At 38.8% G+C, this 15263-nt stretch overlaps 1 protein-coding gene and 1 long non-coding RNA gene across 4 annotated transcripts in view; one reads left to right on the top strand and one right to left on the bottom strand.

Moving 5' to 3' along the window:
- The first annotated feature begins 1628 nt into the window (after positions 1-1628).
- Positions 1629-15263, top strand: part of LOC117948963 — a 16801-nt gene continuing 3166 nt past the window's right edge. The window contains exons 1-2 of the long non-coding RNA XR_004657604.1: positions 1629-1641; positions 8959-8964. This is a non-coding gene — a long non-coding RNA (uncharacterized LOC117948963). The remainder of the gene's footprint in view (positions 1642-8958; positions 8965-15263) is intronic.
- The window catches only part of asb7 (ankyrin repeat and SOCS box containing 7), a 20567-nt gene continuing 16049 nt past the window's right edge, over positions 10746-15263 (bottom strand). For all 3 annotated transcript variants that reach the window (XM_034877325.1, XM_034877411.1, XM_034877252.1), the window contains one exon: positions 10746-11807. In XM_034877325.1, the coding sequence (XP_034733216.1) occupies positions 11668-11807 (140 nt within the window). In that variant the 3' untranslated portion in view covers positions 10746-11667. The remainder of the gene's footprint in view (positions 11808-15263) is intronic.

The following is a 15263-nucleotide window of genomic DNA, read 5'->3' as shown; positions in this document are numbered from 1 at the left end:
GATAAAGCTAAGTGGACCAATCATCCACTTAGTGTTACAAAAATGATTACTGAAACATTTATGAAAAACATACAGCAAGCTTTGGAAGTGGTAGGTGTCCGAGTCTGGTTTTGCTTGGAACCAACGATTTCAGGGATTTTTTTATGTAAAAATAAAGCAATAATCTGAGCTGCCATTGGTAAAACAGCACTTTTTGTGGATGTAAATTGGAGATGAGCAGTTGCCCAACAACATTATTGCTGCTTGTTTCAGCGGTTATGCTTACAGTTTTAATCGACCAATTTCAAGACGCCAACAATTCCAAACTCGCATTTTAAACAGGTTCCACCCCCTAAACAATCTGTAGAACAAGATAAAAACATGGACCAGAGATGGCAAAAATGAAGACCGCATAGATGAAGGCATGTCATGACACGTGGGAGGAAGACCAGACAGCACAAGGGGTGGCTCTCTCTACAAAAAATCACAAACCTGCAAACAGGCCAAGGACAGTCTTAACAACAGCCGCACAAGAGCCGAGAAAGAGAAAGTTTACACCATGTCAGACAAACAAGTAAAAAAGAGCATCAATAAAGACAAAATATAATAGAAACTAGCAGGCAAACTCAAAATCTCAGACAGAGAAATATCAGACATCAGGCATTTTTACAATGCTTTGAAAAACATAATCCTTTTCAACTGAATTGCACTGTAGAGACATAAACCTCACATACAAATACCTCAGAACCTTGATAAAATAATACCCAAACTATGTAGAGGTAAGTGAGAGAATATGTTTTTGTGTACTGTAGCTGAACTAAGGCTTTTAATTCTGGTTTAACTGACGTGTGAATTGGCATCTCAGCCATTTGAGTTTGATCAACTTCCACATCCGTCTGTGTGATTCTTGGCTCCACAGCAGCATTTATTCAGGCAGACACTCCCACTCCATACCTGCTATGTGTTCAGGGTCAACATTTACAGTATATTAGAAATAAACCAAAATGTACTTATACATTTTTTTATCCTACAGTTTTATATTTATACAAGAGTATCCATGAAAAACATCAGTGAGGTCCATCCACAGTAGAGTACCAAAAATAAATCTATGTAACACTGGACCCCAAGCCTACAATAGGACTGAGGCACGTGGCTTTCACACTAAGTATGTCAAATTGATTCCATAACAACAATGTTGATGGGATTATTATGAGTATAAAAGAAATAAAGTGTGTGATTTCAGAGAAGTGTTCGAGGCAGCAGTAGGAACGAGAGAGACTGGGATGCCAGCATGAGAAAATTCCTGCCCTGGCCTCTCCGTCACAATGTTCTGCCTCAGTGGCCTGTGCATCTGGGAAGAAGGGCTTTCACGACAAAATGAAGTCTTGATAAAATGGTGCATCTAACAGCTGCTTATGGTATTGGGACCAAGGCTATCAGAAAGAGCTTCTTTGTTTTCTCAGAGTTGTGCACAAGGTGGCCAAACGTCACACAGCTGACCCCTGCTAGCTGCTTGTCTCCTGGACCGAACAATAAGATAAAGAGTCCCTTGAGTAAGGCTAGTGGAAATGAGCCAATGGCAGCTCCTGGAATGCCTTCTCATTTCCTGGAGGACTAATATGTTCCATTCATCTTGCAACAAGTCAAATCTTTTTCATGACAGTAATTTGCTTAGGTATAGGTTTGGTGTTTAGAACACATGCATTTGTTTTCCCAACAAAACATGAACGTAGTGGAGGACCTTTATTTCAACAAACGGCAAGAGCACAAATCATAGATGCAATGATGCCTCTGGTAAAGTACAGGCTGTATGTAACCTTGAACACAATGCTTGCAAGCTGCCATAAGACGGAAAGAAAAAGAAGGGATGACGAGGCTCCGCTTTGATATAGACTGCAGGGAGAGCTGGCTGCAGGAAGAGTCCCGGAGTTGGACTGGAGTAAACACAGGAAAAATCTTTTGTACAATTGTAAATTGGAGAAGGAAAAATATAAATAAAAAAACACAATTCTAATGCCCATCCCAGTTCTCAGTTTGTAGATCCCTTAATACTCTCCTCTTGTCTTATTCCCGCTCACAGGAGATCAAAGAGGAGGCAAAAGAAGATCAATACATACAGTATACATAGAAAAAAGAGTGTTACATAACACTTTTAGTGATGCATGGATGACTTTTTTTGTATTTTTAGGCCTTTATTGACAGGACAGCTGAAGAAATGAAAGGGGAGAGAGAGAGGAAGAATGACACGCAGCAAAGAGCCGCAGGCCGGAGTCAAACCCTGGCCCGCTGCATCGAGGAGCAAACTTCCACACGTGGGCGCCCGCTCTACCAATCTGGGCGCCCATGGATGACTGTTTTATTTAACGCTGCTTTCAGTAGGCTAATTGTAAAATAATACTTTGAGATTTTGAGAATTAAGTCATACTATTACAAAATAACGTAAAATAATCTGTTATTAGTACCACAGTGTCACAGCAGCACCGTGGATACTGCAATAGCATAAGTAAAAAAATGCTAGATATAATAGATCAGAAAATAGATAAAAGATATAATATACATGTAAACAGGAAAAAAAAGCACTGAACAGAGTAAAGAGTAAAAAAGAAACCTGGGTTTGTTCTTGTTTTCCTCTATTAATGATAGGTAATAACTGTTGGCTTTGGCTTAGGGCTATGCTACCTTCAGACTCAGTCAAGAGGGCATGAATACACACTGCTACACTTGTCAACAGCACTTGCTACTCAGCTTTGTAGTGGTTTGGGGGAATGGTACAGTATTTAAGGGAACCGTAAGGATGGTTTTTGATGGAAGGCCAGTCCTGGCCAAAAATGCCAACGCAGATTTTTTTGTCCCAGTCAATTCCTGAGACTGAAAACAAGTCTGTACTCTTCTAATACAATAGAAATACATCGGCAGACTGTGTTATTTTAATGTGGCCTGGAGAAAAGGGCTCCCGTTCTCACATAACATTACCTAAATAACTACAGAACTTTCCAAACACTATTTTTTTTTGCATTAATCCATCATAGGGGATATGTGGACATACTTGACATGTCTGATTTAGTAAGGACAGTATGGTAGTTAGGACAGCATGGAGGTGCACTATCAGGTAGGACAGGAAGAAACATTTTGATAATTTTAGACAGCACACAAAGCTGTAGAGACTCCTGACAAAGCTGCTATTGTTCCTACAGTCTGAAGGCTTGCTGGCCCACAGAGGGATGGCATTGTTTTATCATGTAATGCTACCAGCGATCTGTTCAACGATAGCACCCTATGTTTGGTAAAGTAAGACAGAAGTATATCACAGCCACTATTGGGTCACCTTAGCTCAGTATAGCGTCTGAATGAGTCCTGCTGAAAACAAATGGGGCGAAAGCAGAAACCACCTTTTAAGACGACATTCCGGACGGGAAAAAGAAAGGGAAAATGCCTGTTGTAAAATGATACAGAGTTCAGGGGAGATGTCTAACAAAGTGCCATTTTTAGATTGTCCTGTTGCTTGTATATTTTATTATTTGGTGGGGGGCAGGGTGACCAATCAAATGTGCACGAATTAAAAATCTTACAGGTACTCCAAGCTAAGCAGGCACCCACACGCTTACTGTTATCCCCTGAAAGATAACGCCCTGGCACTGTGCCAGAGTGAGCGGAATGACCTAAACAAGCTTTGTGGTTATTATTATCTGATGATACTTAGTTTCCACGCAAGAAAAAGACAGTATTGTCAGAATATCTTCCAAATCCTACTCAAATAGTCCCAAAATATCAGTACAGTACATTTGATTTTATATTATATAAGAAATCTGTAATACAACTGAAATAATGACACTTTTTTATATTGCTGGTGATAAACATAATACTTAAAATGAGAAATAACCATTTTCTAGACCACACAGGTTGCAACTCCTGCATTAAGCGTGATTTATACTTGTGCGTTAAATCTACGCCATTGCAAGGGAAGGAAGGCACGTGGAGACACAAACCTAAAGACCCAACCCCCTACCCATAGCTCGATGTGCACTTCTCGAAAAATGTCATACTGCTCCGGGGGACCGGCTGCATGGCAGAAGCCACTGCTGACGGGCACAGAGCTTCGCTAGAGCTCCAACTGCTGTCTGTCCACTTGGCTGTCTGATGGTTTTAGTATGAAATTGAGAAAGTTTCATTACCGGTCATAAACGTCTCGTTGCCTTAAATAGAAGTCCAATTCGGTGTTTTGCTACTGTTGGTTTTAACGCCTGATGCGAAGTCTAGACCTGTAGGAGTAGGCTACAGGTGAAAACCCTGAAAAAGCAGCCTCGTTCTGCTTCTTTTTTCTGCTGTGCCCCATTCACGTAGTGTTTAGTTTTAAACTGCAATTATTCCGCGGTTCACATGTATGCATGAACTGTGGTTAAATGTTTATCAAAATAAACCCCTAGATTTATTAAGAGAACCAAGAAGGTGTAATTACTACGTTGGACTACTAGCTGATAGCTGGCAGTTTGGTAACAGAGACGTTAATGTTACATCCATGCTACGGGCTTCACAGCTTACCACCCTTGGATGTATTACAACATAATCAGTGTTGGAAGTAAGGCATTACAAATGGAGCGAAATTACAGTAATGTATTCCTTTTTGCTGTAACGCAGTAATATAACGCAAAACTAATACAATTTCTGTAATATTATAATTGTTACAATCTGTGTAATGCAAGTTAAAACACATTTTAACCCAACATTCCAGTGTGTCCGAGCAGCCGACAGATATAAACTTGTCGGGAATTAACGTTTGGCTGGTAATAGCGTTACATTTTATCAGCGAAAGAGGAAAGTTAAAGTTAAAAAGTAAATTAATCACACACAGAAAAAAACAGCAGACAGTCTCAAAACATTAACTATAGTTTATTCATACATTTTGCTTTTTCTGTTTGAAAATCTGCATATTCTGTATATTCAGTAGTTAAATGGTGTGGAAGACTTACAGCCATTTGATAGCCACATAAAACATGTATGAAGAGTTTCCCTGACGTCGACGACCAAAGGCTGCTGAGGAACTGATCGGAGAAGGCAGTCAATGTGTGACAAAGTCTTTCACACGCAATACAAAACTGCTGTTGCAAAATTGTATCAAATCCAGAATCAGGTAGAGAAAAACTGACAGTATGGGACATGAAACGGAACTGAAATGTTTTAAATATTCTGGCATGATTAACACTTAACACCTTCAGTGTTTATTTACACTCACATCTGGGAATACTGCACTAATCTAAATGATTGGTCAGTCAAAAGTGAGGGCTGCATCCATTTAGCTATTTAGAACAAATTAGCACTAAAAGTAAATTTAGATTGAAGACATCAGTAAAACTACTTCAGGACCAACAATTAAAAAACCATGGCCATATGCAAAATTACAAAACTCACACTTAAATTAGTGAAAGTAAATGCCCATCACAGCTAATGCCCCTTTTAGAGGATACAGCCTGCAAAAGTGCGTCATTCTGAATACTACTGGGTTGTACATATACTGTACACCAAGAGACAATACCCTAAAGAGCAAAATAGTATAGATCATCCTTATCCAAATAAAAGTTTAGTGTTTAACTGGCTGACAATAGTTCATACCAGAGGTAAACTATATATGTGTAACATTCTTAAATCTGTAATGATTGACAACTTAATATCATATTTCAACAGCTGGCAAATGATAACCAGATAGACCAATGCAATGTTTACTAAATACTTTAGACAACAAAAATCAATGCAGCATTCATTGAATTAGGGCCCCTATAAACTGTCTGATAACTACAGTCTTACAGGTTTATCTTATCTCACATTGAGTGAGATACTCAAATACCATCTTGGTTGCAATCTGTGTTATCAGTTTTGAATACATATATGTGATGAACCAGCGATGAATCTAGATAGAAAAAGAAAAGATAAATGCAAGCAGGGATAAGTTATCTTGTCTATCTACTCGCATCATGTTTTCAAAAAAGCAGCAACGGCACCGACACTTAACCAAAATAAATAAGAAGTGCCTATTAGATAAACCGGCAGGGGAGGGTTTATAACCGCAGACACGTCATCCATTCTCTTCTCTGCTTCTCTTCATAGTTGTCAGCTTCATCTACCAACCTTCTAGAGCTGGCTCAATAATGCGGTTATAGTTTTAGACTGCCGGGGGACTTCCTTAGATACACTGTCCCCTCCCTTTCCATTGGAGTGCATTCATGTCTCAGAAATGCTTGTTACTAACTTAGATCTAGAGAGCTTATTCCCCTGAAGTCCTTGTGTTTTTTGGCCCCACAGTTTTCCTTGGATTAGGGTGGCACCTAAATCATGGTTGCAGCTGTCGCCGTGGTCCTGCTGTGCCCTTCTACGTCCTGCTATGCCTTGCAGTGCCCTGCTACACCCTGTAGTGCTCTGCTACGCCATGAACTACTACAACTACTTGTTCTAGTCATTGCGCCATTATCTTTATTGTGACTATAATTGCCAATGTCCATCACACCCCCAACCAACACCGTCAGTTGGGGGTACCAAGAGCCTGGGTCTTTCCGAGGTTTCTGCCTTAAAAGAAGTTTTTCCTCACCATTGTCATTCTAAAAGCTTGCTCTTGTGAGAATTACTAGAATTGTTGGGTCTTTGAGACTTATACAGTGTGGTCTAGACCTACTCTATCTGTAAAGTATCTTGAGTTAACTCTTGTTATGATTTGATACTATAAATGAAATTGAATTGAAATATTTAATTAATTAGATATCAACTTGCTAAAGTGGTAAGTAGAGTATTTGGACTAACGTGTTACAAATTAAATTTCTGTAATATAGCCGTTATACCCTTTACAATCTCAGTAACGTGAGTTACAACGCATTTTAACTCAACATACAGTGGTGTTTTGTTTCTTTAAGAATTCACCAACACTGCAAAACTTCACAGTAAAAACAAAACAAAAACGTGAGCATCATTTCCTGTGGCTGTAATCAATGGTTAAGATTAATTCAGAGACCGATACATTTGCCAGATGAATATTATTTTCAGGAGTTATTACGCTGCATTGAAGCGAGGTGCTGTCCCGTCTCTGATCCCGTGGTCAGAGACAGAACCAGAGACGGTACAGACAACATCTGTGTCCCAACAGGTGACGGTATTTCAGCACGGACAGCAGTGTGGCTGAGCTGCTGACAGATGCCAAAAAATTAATGTTTAAGCTAAAAAGTTACTATGCCGTACTTCAATACAACTGTAAATTACTTTTGAGTATTTTCATTACCTAGCATATGTTTTCTGAGGAAGGAAATGCACTCCACATGTATGTTTTTTTCAGAACACAGTGTACAGGGGCCTTTAGGAAAAGAACACTGGCAGTGTCCATCACATTCAGGAAAATAGAAAGTTGCATTTGGAAGAGGCTTAAAATAGGTCAGGTCCCGTCATCTGTTTGGAAAGGCAGACTTTGATGGATGCAGCCCCTAAAATTGGATACACAAATGTATGTTTGTGGTCTTAGTTGTATTCATGTTCCTTTAGGATCCCATTTATTTCCCGTTTGTAGTCTTCTTTAAAGAAAGAAATAAAAATAAGTTTTAATCTCAGTTAACCTGCATACAGCATGCAGTTTGCAGTTCATAATGTGCCCTTTCACAAAATGTCCTAATGCAAAGTGGCAGACAAACACTGACATGTTACTGCAGGTAAACATTGTCACAATGGATTTGTGAATACAACATTTTAGGGAAACCAACTTTAAGTGCCACATAATGTCACTACTAATTGCGAACACATGCAGAAAAAAATTGTTCCTGTGGCGTGGGCATTATTTAACTCCCAAATCCTACATTTTATTTTGAATTGTCAAAAATTAAAAATTCACAGTATAATCTCTACAACAGTTACCTGCAAGAGATGATGAATTTTAAGAAAGCACCCAACATTTCTGCCATAAAAATCAAACGTTGATTCCAAATTATTCTTGTACAACAAAGTACTTCAACTCAGACACACAAAAACTTAAAAATACTCACACCAAACAGATTACAATACTTTTCAAACTTTAAATACATTAAGAATACCAGAGATCATTGCTTAAATAAATTCTACAAAAATATTTGTTCTACATGTAACATATTTACATCGACAGTAGCTTCTAGAGATTGTATCAGTGTTATCCAAAACAGACCTTATTGTTCATGATTTCCTCAACTGCTTTAGTGAGTAAACTTCTCCATCCCAGTGCATTTACTCCAAACTTGAATGAACGTCTACTTTTAGTGTAAAAAATTAAATGATTTATAGTTGATCACTGCAGAAATTTGTTACTGTTGAACTGGTAGTATCAACATATTTCTAACCATCAAGTTCCAAAATAATTTCAACTGCAGTTTATAATTTAGTTTGTGTCATTATAAAATACCAATGTATCTGTGCTACTTTGTCTTGCATATCAGAAAAAAAAACACATGAGCAATTTTTCAGTAAATCTAATCCTGTGTATAATTTTTAAAGATACACTCTCTGATTTGGTTATAGCACACAATGGCAGCCTTAACCCTTAAAAATGTCCTCTCGGCTTACTGTGGATATTTGAAAATTCCAAATCATCAGCAGTGAGCCTGGAAGACATTTTGTAGCCTGATAATTTAGGCTGAATATTTTCAATCTCGAAGTGTACAGATTAAGCCTAACTCAGAACTGGTGGGCCCCCGCAAATTTAAGAATTTTTGCCAGACGCACGATTAACTGCCTGAGCAATAATTTTCAAAAGGTACTCCTTACAGGAGGATGGATTTAAATTACCAGCGCCATAACTGTTTACCTGTGTCAGGACATGGTCCCTTTTCACACGGTAGAGAGACATGATTTAAAAGAAGAACGCCAAGTGTGAATCCCAACTGATAATTGAACAAACAAGGTCAATGCAGCATCTCTTAATGATAGGACCAGGCTGCAATGCTTTGGACACAAGCTGCATCTCGCCAACGGTGGGTTAAATAGTTTTGTGTATATTAAAATATGTTAACATTACACTGTAATGTTTGTCTATAGTACTGCATAGTAATGTTGTATTTGACAAACAGGCAAACCAGACACCTGGTACCCACTTGGCAAGATACAGCTGTCTTGGAATCTATAAGCAAGACCATCGGCCCACTGCTGGAATTCACAGACGCACAGTATGTCAGTATGTGTGTGTGTCGTACATCAATCCTGTTCTCCATCTTTTTATGAAAAGAGTCCTCCTAGTAGATTACTTAAAAGAGCAGCACTCAGACCCAGGAATAGTTGACCTGCTGGATTTGGCTTCATTGGTCAACCCACTGGTCGATATTTATATAGATGATGACCACCAGGAGTTCATCAAGACCAGAATGGTAGCAGTTATTCTGTCACTGTTGGAGATGCAAGCTGCAACGGTCACAGAGCCACACACAAGCTGCAGATGAAGCTGCTGAAGTAGCTGTTGAGATGCAATCTAAGCCTGGGAAGCTTTTTCAAAAATGCCTCAGATGGAACAGCTGCTCTCACTGACAGAGAGGCCATCGAAGTGGAGCAGCAAGGTCCCCCCACTCCTGTTTTTTGACGGAGCGTATATAGATTCCACTGTAAACATACCCATTCATTGTGTAAACATTAGATGCCGCTTCCTTTAAGAAAATGTAAATATGTGTACGTTTCACCAAATACTTTTATTCTGTTGTTGAAACTATTTTTTTTTTGATTGCCTCAATTTGTATTTTATGCTCTTTATATTACTATATTACTGAATTAGTTTTGGATTGGTGTTTTTATAATGTTTTATACGGTGTGTTTTATGGGCTTTTTATCTAACTATAAAATGACAAACCTCTGTGCGAATATATGTGTAGCAGTACAGCTGCGATACGTTTAGTATCGTTTTTAAAATGTTTGCTTTGTGGTTCTCTGAATACATTATTTCTCGTTTTAATAACAGTGGTCTCCTGCATATTTACTTATACTGACGCTCATAATTTACAGAAACAATATTGGACACATGACTACATCAACTAGTTTTTGGAAAGCCCATGTCAAAAATGTGACCGTCAATGTGACATTCCGTCGCATTTTACACGGCAGGCTGTCCAAACTGACCACTCAATTCGAAAGTATGCCAAGTTTCAGAATATAAGGAACTGAGCCAAAACGTGTCACATTTTGCATACTTTTGAATGGAGTAAGCAGTGTTCCCATTTGTCACTGTATGGGGGGTTTTACGCTTCCAGGAATGTTAGGTGCTAGAGGGTCCAAACAAAGATGGAAACACCCCATTTGTGGTTGGCAACAACATGTTACAAAATCAGAGCTCTGACAAGTTTAAGAAAACATTTTCCCTAACCATTCCGATTCCGGAACTTGAAAAATCGTAGCTCGAACAGAGACTTGGAGCAGAACGATGTCTGTCGTAAATGGTCCTTGCCAGATATTATTCCATATTTACATTGGTTCTGAATTTTGTAGAGGTACTAGTGTTGACAGCAGGGGGCTGACAAATGAACAAATGTCCTGAACGCTAAATGGGCATGCTTGCTAATTCTCTAAAGTTTCTCTAGGTTACAAGTTACATCACAGTCTTTAACCCTACTCAATTGTTGACGTCCTAGGTAAAAGCTGGCCATTGTCATAATGTGGAATGTTGATTTATTTTTTGGATCATTTTCATAAAAAACAGAGTAAAAATTTGTCTGTGTGTGTGTGTGTGTGTGTGTGTGTGTGTGTGTATATATATATATATATATATATATATATATATATATATATGTGTGTGTGTGTGTGTGTGTGTGTGTGTGTGTGTGTGTGTGTGTGTGTGTGTGTTTCTGACTTGCTGGCAGTTTTGTTCTAGAATACATTGTTGACCCCTGACAACAAAGGTTGTTGTGTGGTACACGCCCCATGAACTGCTATAATGGATTTGACTGATCAATCAGGTCATTTGAGAACTCAATTTAAAAAATGTGTATACAGTTTTACAGTTTTATTACACTGAAGCACGCCCCCTTTACGCACTAGAGAAAAAGTTGACCCCCCCACCCTTCAAAGGGGCACAACATGAGTGCTATTTGCCTAAAAATTATGAACAATTGGAGATGTTGGTAGTGAATAACAGGTTTGAAACCAGGTTATTATGGGAAGTAGAGTCACTATTGGGTGATAAAACAAAATCAGGGAGTGTACCTTGTCATGTTAAGTGTTTCTTTTAAGCTATCATTTTTCAAGTAGCTCAAATCTTTGCTAATTTTGAGACAAAAAGAAAATCATAACTGCTAAAATTTGAGTTTAGCCTATTATAGTATAAAAAGACTAATTGGCAAGTATGCACTTGATGACAATCAGACCCAGTGAGGATAACATAACGCACATGTTTACAGTAACAACATAAATGTTTATAATGCTAACTGTAGTAACAATGCTATCTGTCAAATGAGGTTTTCTTTTTTCCAAAACACACCATTACCTTAGCTCGCTAGTGGGTCCTTTTCCATTTTTCAGTCACTGTTAGAAATGTAAAAAAGACTCAAATGGAAAGCGGGCACAAAACTCTGGACGACCAAACTAGATGAACTATCCTTCCTTCAGCATGTACACAACAGACCTGTGGACATTCCTTCCAGACAAAGAGCATAGTGATTGCATAGTCTTTATACATGATAGCAGAGAGCTTTAGTCACCATTATATTGTTGTTGCCTTCACACATTGTCAAACTTGTGTTTTAAATAGTCTTTCATAACCTTTGCAATTGGTAGATCCTCCAACAATTTTAAGCTTTGGAGCCCAATGCAGTGACGGATTTTTATTCGACACAAGTCTTGTAGAGTCCGAGGTTGTCCTGAAAAAGGAACAGAAACAGTTATCACACAGTGGAATAACACCTACAGCTAAATATGGAGGAGCAAAAGCATTAAAGGCAAATGTGTGTGGATTTTAAAAAGTCTGACTGTGGCATATTCTAGTGGTAGTATCAAAACTAAACTGTTCGAATTGATTGCCATCTCAACACTCCAATGTTGTACATCAGCCATCAAGCCTAAATGTTCCTCTTTCAGCTGAAAGGCCTTTCACACGCTTTATTCAGTACCCTAGATCACTTAGCATTCACACTGTTATCAGCTGTATGCAAACAGGTGGGAAGAATCCCATTGATTCCATGAAGTGATGTGTGGGTTTGTTGTGCGTCTGATGTGGGTAAAGTGACTCCTATGCCATAGACCCTTCTCCCCCCCACCACAGGAAACACCCCGCTGAGCTCCTACTCCGCACCACAAATGATTGTTCTTGCACTATTGTAACTTTGGCGAGCAGGCACAACCTCCTGGGAGTAGTATTTCACGATTTCAGGCACCACCACAGATTTTGATGAAACTTGAAATTATATGCTAGGAATGCATGATATATGTTTTTGTTTTTTTTTAATTCTCGTAGCGATAACAACTGACCCAACTGGGAGAGATTGAGATTCAATCCTCAAAGCAGTGGCCATGGGTTAAACTCCAACCTGCGGCTCTTTGCTGCATGTCTCTCTTCTCCCCTCTCTTCCCTGGGATGTTTTATACCTGTCCTATAAAAAAGATCTTTAGCTATCACTGGTTTTCCTTCTTTCTGTATGTTGTATGACTCTCAGTGATTTTCTGTGAACTTTCCTTGTTGCTAAAGTGGACTGTACTAACAGCTAAATGTAGCTGCCGTAAACTGGTTATCTCAGTTCACTGAGCAGAGCCGAGCGAATGTAAAGATGCCGCTATGGACATCATGGCAAAGGCAAGGAGGCCGAAGACGACATTGACAAAGAAAGACCCAGCAAGAGGCCGCCTGGACAAGATTACAGTTTGGAATGGCTTTTAGTTGTTGGCAACAGCTTTCTGAAATAGAAGGCTGCAGATACGAACTGGCAAACCGTTGGACTAATAAAGTAATATTTGCTAGCTTTCTATGACTTGTTTTGTTGCACCTGCTTGATGTTTGGCGTTGTTAGCAAAGCTGTGGACTCGCTTGTTTTTGATCACAACAAAAGCACATTAATAGTTGACCATATTGACGGCAGCGGTGGTAAGTTAATTGCCTTTGCCACGCTCAGCCTGCGTTGGTCATCCAACGTAAAATATATATAAAATATAACAATATATCTAAAGTCCCAGGTTATGTTTTGTTTTTCCATAAATGGGGCATGCTCAGGAGGTGATATTAAATGCAAGTTCCAGGTACTTTTGGGTAGAAGTGTATTATTCAACTGTTGTTTTTGTTGAAGAAGAAAAAGAAAATCTCAATATTACATACTATCAAATCACAGTACTTTACAATAAATGAAAATTGCAATACAAACCAAATCAGCACCCAGGTATCGTGGAAGAATCAGATTGGGACAAAGCAGCATATCGCCCCAGCGTCCAAGCTCAGGTTATGAGAGGCCCAGGTAATGAACCGTACTAACAGCACAGAGTGATGTTCTTTTGTTCAGTATACAGCCAAAGAATATGAATTATAAAGGCCAATTTATACAATCAATTTACTTTAACTAAGTGCAGTTTTGGATTAAATTACATTTTAGTCAATGAATGCAAAAACTATCCTCAGGGCAACAGGCCGCCAGAGTCATCAGCAAGTTGATGCAATTTTTTTAATGACTCATGGACCCTGATGATCACAAATCTAGTTGTGTGTGTCGAAAGTGATAGACATTTCTGTATGGTGGTAAGATTTTGGCTTTGTATGAAGTTGGAACCTTTGTTTGAGGACAGTTGTACATGTTACAATATTTGACATGAGCAAAATCTACAGGGAGCAACAGTGACGTGTGCAGCAGGTGAAAAGGGCTGGGTGCCTTTCATACTGCGTGGGACAAGCCTTTCATGGCATGTGAGTTAATCCAGGATGGTAGAGGTGTAATCACAAACCCAGCAGATATGTGATCTGGCTGAGGGTTTGGAGTCTCTGAAAAGGCTTGTCTGAATCACTGCACAGCTCTTTGATAGCTTTGATATCAAAGTGCAGGGGGCAGTGGAGGAATGCAGCTATTGTTCCCTCTCAATCATAATGCTTCAGGTAATGTGCTCTCCTGTTCCTCCACCCTGGGATTGTTCTGGGACTGAACAGTAGTCATTATAACCTTGTGCTGGCAAGCAGCCCTCTTTCACTCTTCATATTTTTCTACTTTTTCAACTTACAATAAAAAAGCTTTTTGTACTAATCTCAGAATCCTTTTCTACACTCCATCCACCTTCATGTATTTTCATGGATCCAGACTAGTATACATATTCTGCAAGTTGTAATATCTCAATAAGTTTATATATATAAAAATAATGATGTAGATTAAAGCTATAGTGAGAGTTTCTGCCACCCCCATGAGGTGCGTCCACATGATACAAGCCTTCTGTGATCGCAGCCTCCTCTCCACACTGTTGCTAGTAGCCAAGGAGGACACGGAGGATTTAAAAAACATGATGGACTCTTTAGAAGGGGTAATTATCTTCACTTGAGTTTCTGCGCAGGAAAGTCACCGGACGACAATCTTCTGAACAAATCCATACTGAGAAATACAGAGAGAGTGGAGCTGATAGTCTTAATTAGTTTTTTATCAATTCACTTGGCAATGGCTTAAATGTAACAGATGTTCATAAATATCAAAAAGTTACACACTAAGTCAAATCTTGCAAGTCCTACTCAGGTAAAATAAGAGCAAAACAGCCAATACTCAAGATACAGCCAATACAGTATATCTACACTGAACAAAATTATAAACGCAACACTATAAACACAAAAAAAATCTCTCTCTGTGTCTCTCTCTTAACTTGTGCAATAATCATGCTGTCTAATCAGCATCTTAAAATGCCACACCTGTGAGGTGGATGGATTTTCTCGGCAAAGGAGAAGTGCTCATTAACACAGATTTGCGAACAATATTTGATAGAAAAAGTGATAGATCTTTGCGATCGGCTCATGAAAAATAGGGGTTGCAAAGTGTTGCATTTGTAATATAGCTGACCATAAGCCTGAGGTAAAAACTTGAAACCTGATTAATACTCATATTGTGAATGCGCTTTATACATTTCCAAAGAATGCCTCTAAACCCAAACAATACCGGAATATGCCACATGTCTTAATTGGAAAATGGTCTTATTTGGAATATCCAACCGGAATATGCTATTTACATGACCTGTATCAAAATTGTAATATTGTCACAGAATATTGGTGTGCATGTAAATGTACTGACTGATCCTCATATACATGTCAACTGAACCACAGATAATATAACTGTCAAAATCAATTAATGTAATGGCATCTGAGGACA

Source organism: Etheostoma cragini, chromosome 1, assembly GCF_013103735.1.
Source record: "Etheostoma cragini isolate CJK2018 chromosome 1, CSU_Ecrag_1.0, whole genome shotgun sequence".
Lineage (NCBI taxonomy): Eukaryota > Metazoa > Chordata > Actinopteri > Perciformes > Percidae > Etheostoma > Etheostoma cragini.
Note: the sequence above shows the minus strand (reverse complement) of the source record. Positions and strands in the feature narration are given on the sequence as shown.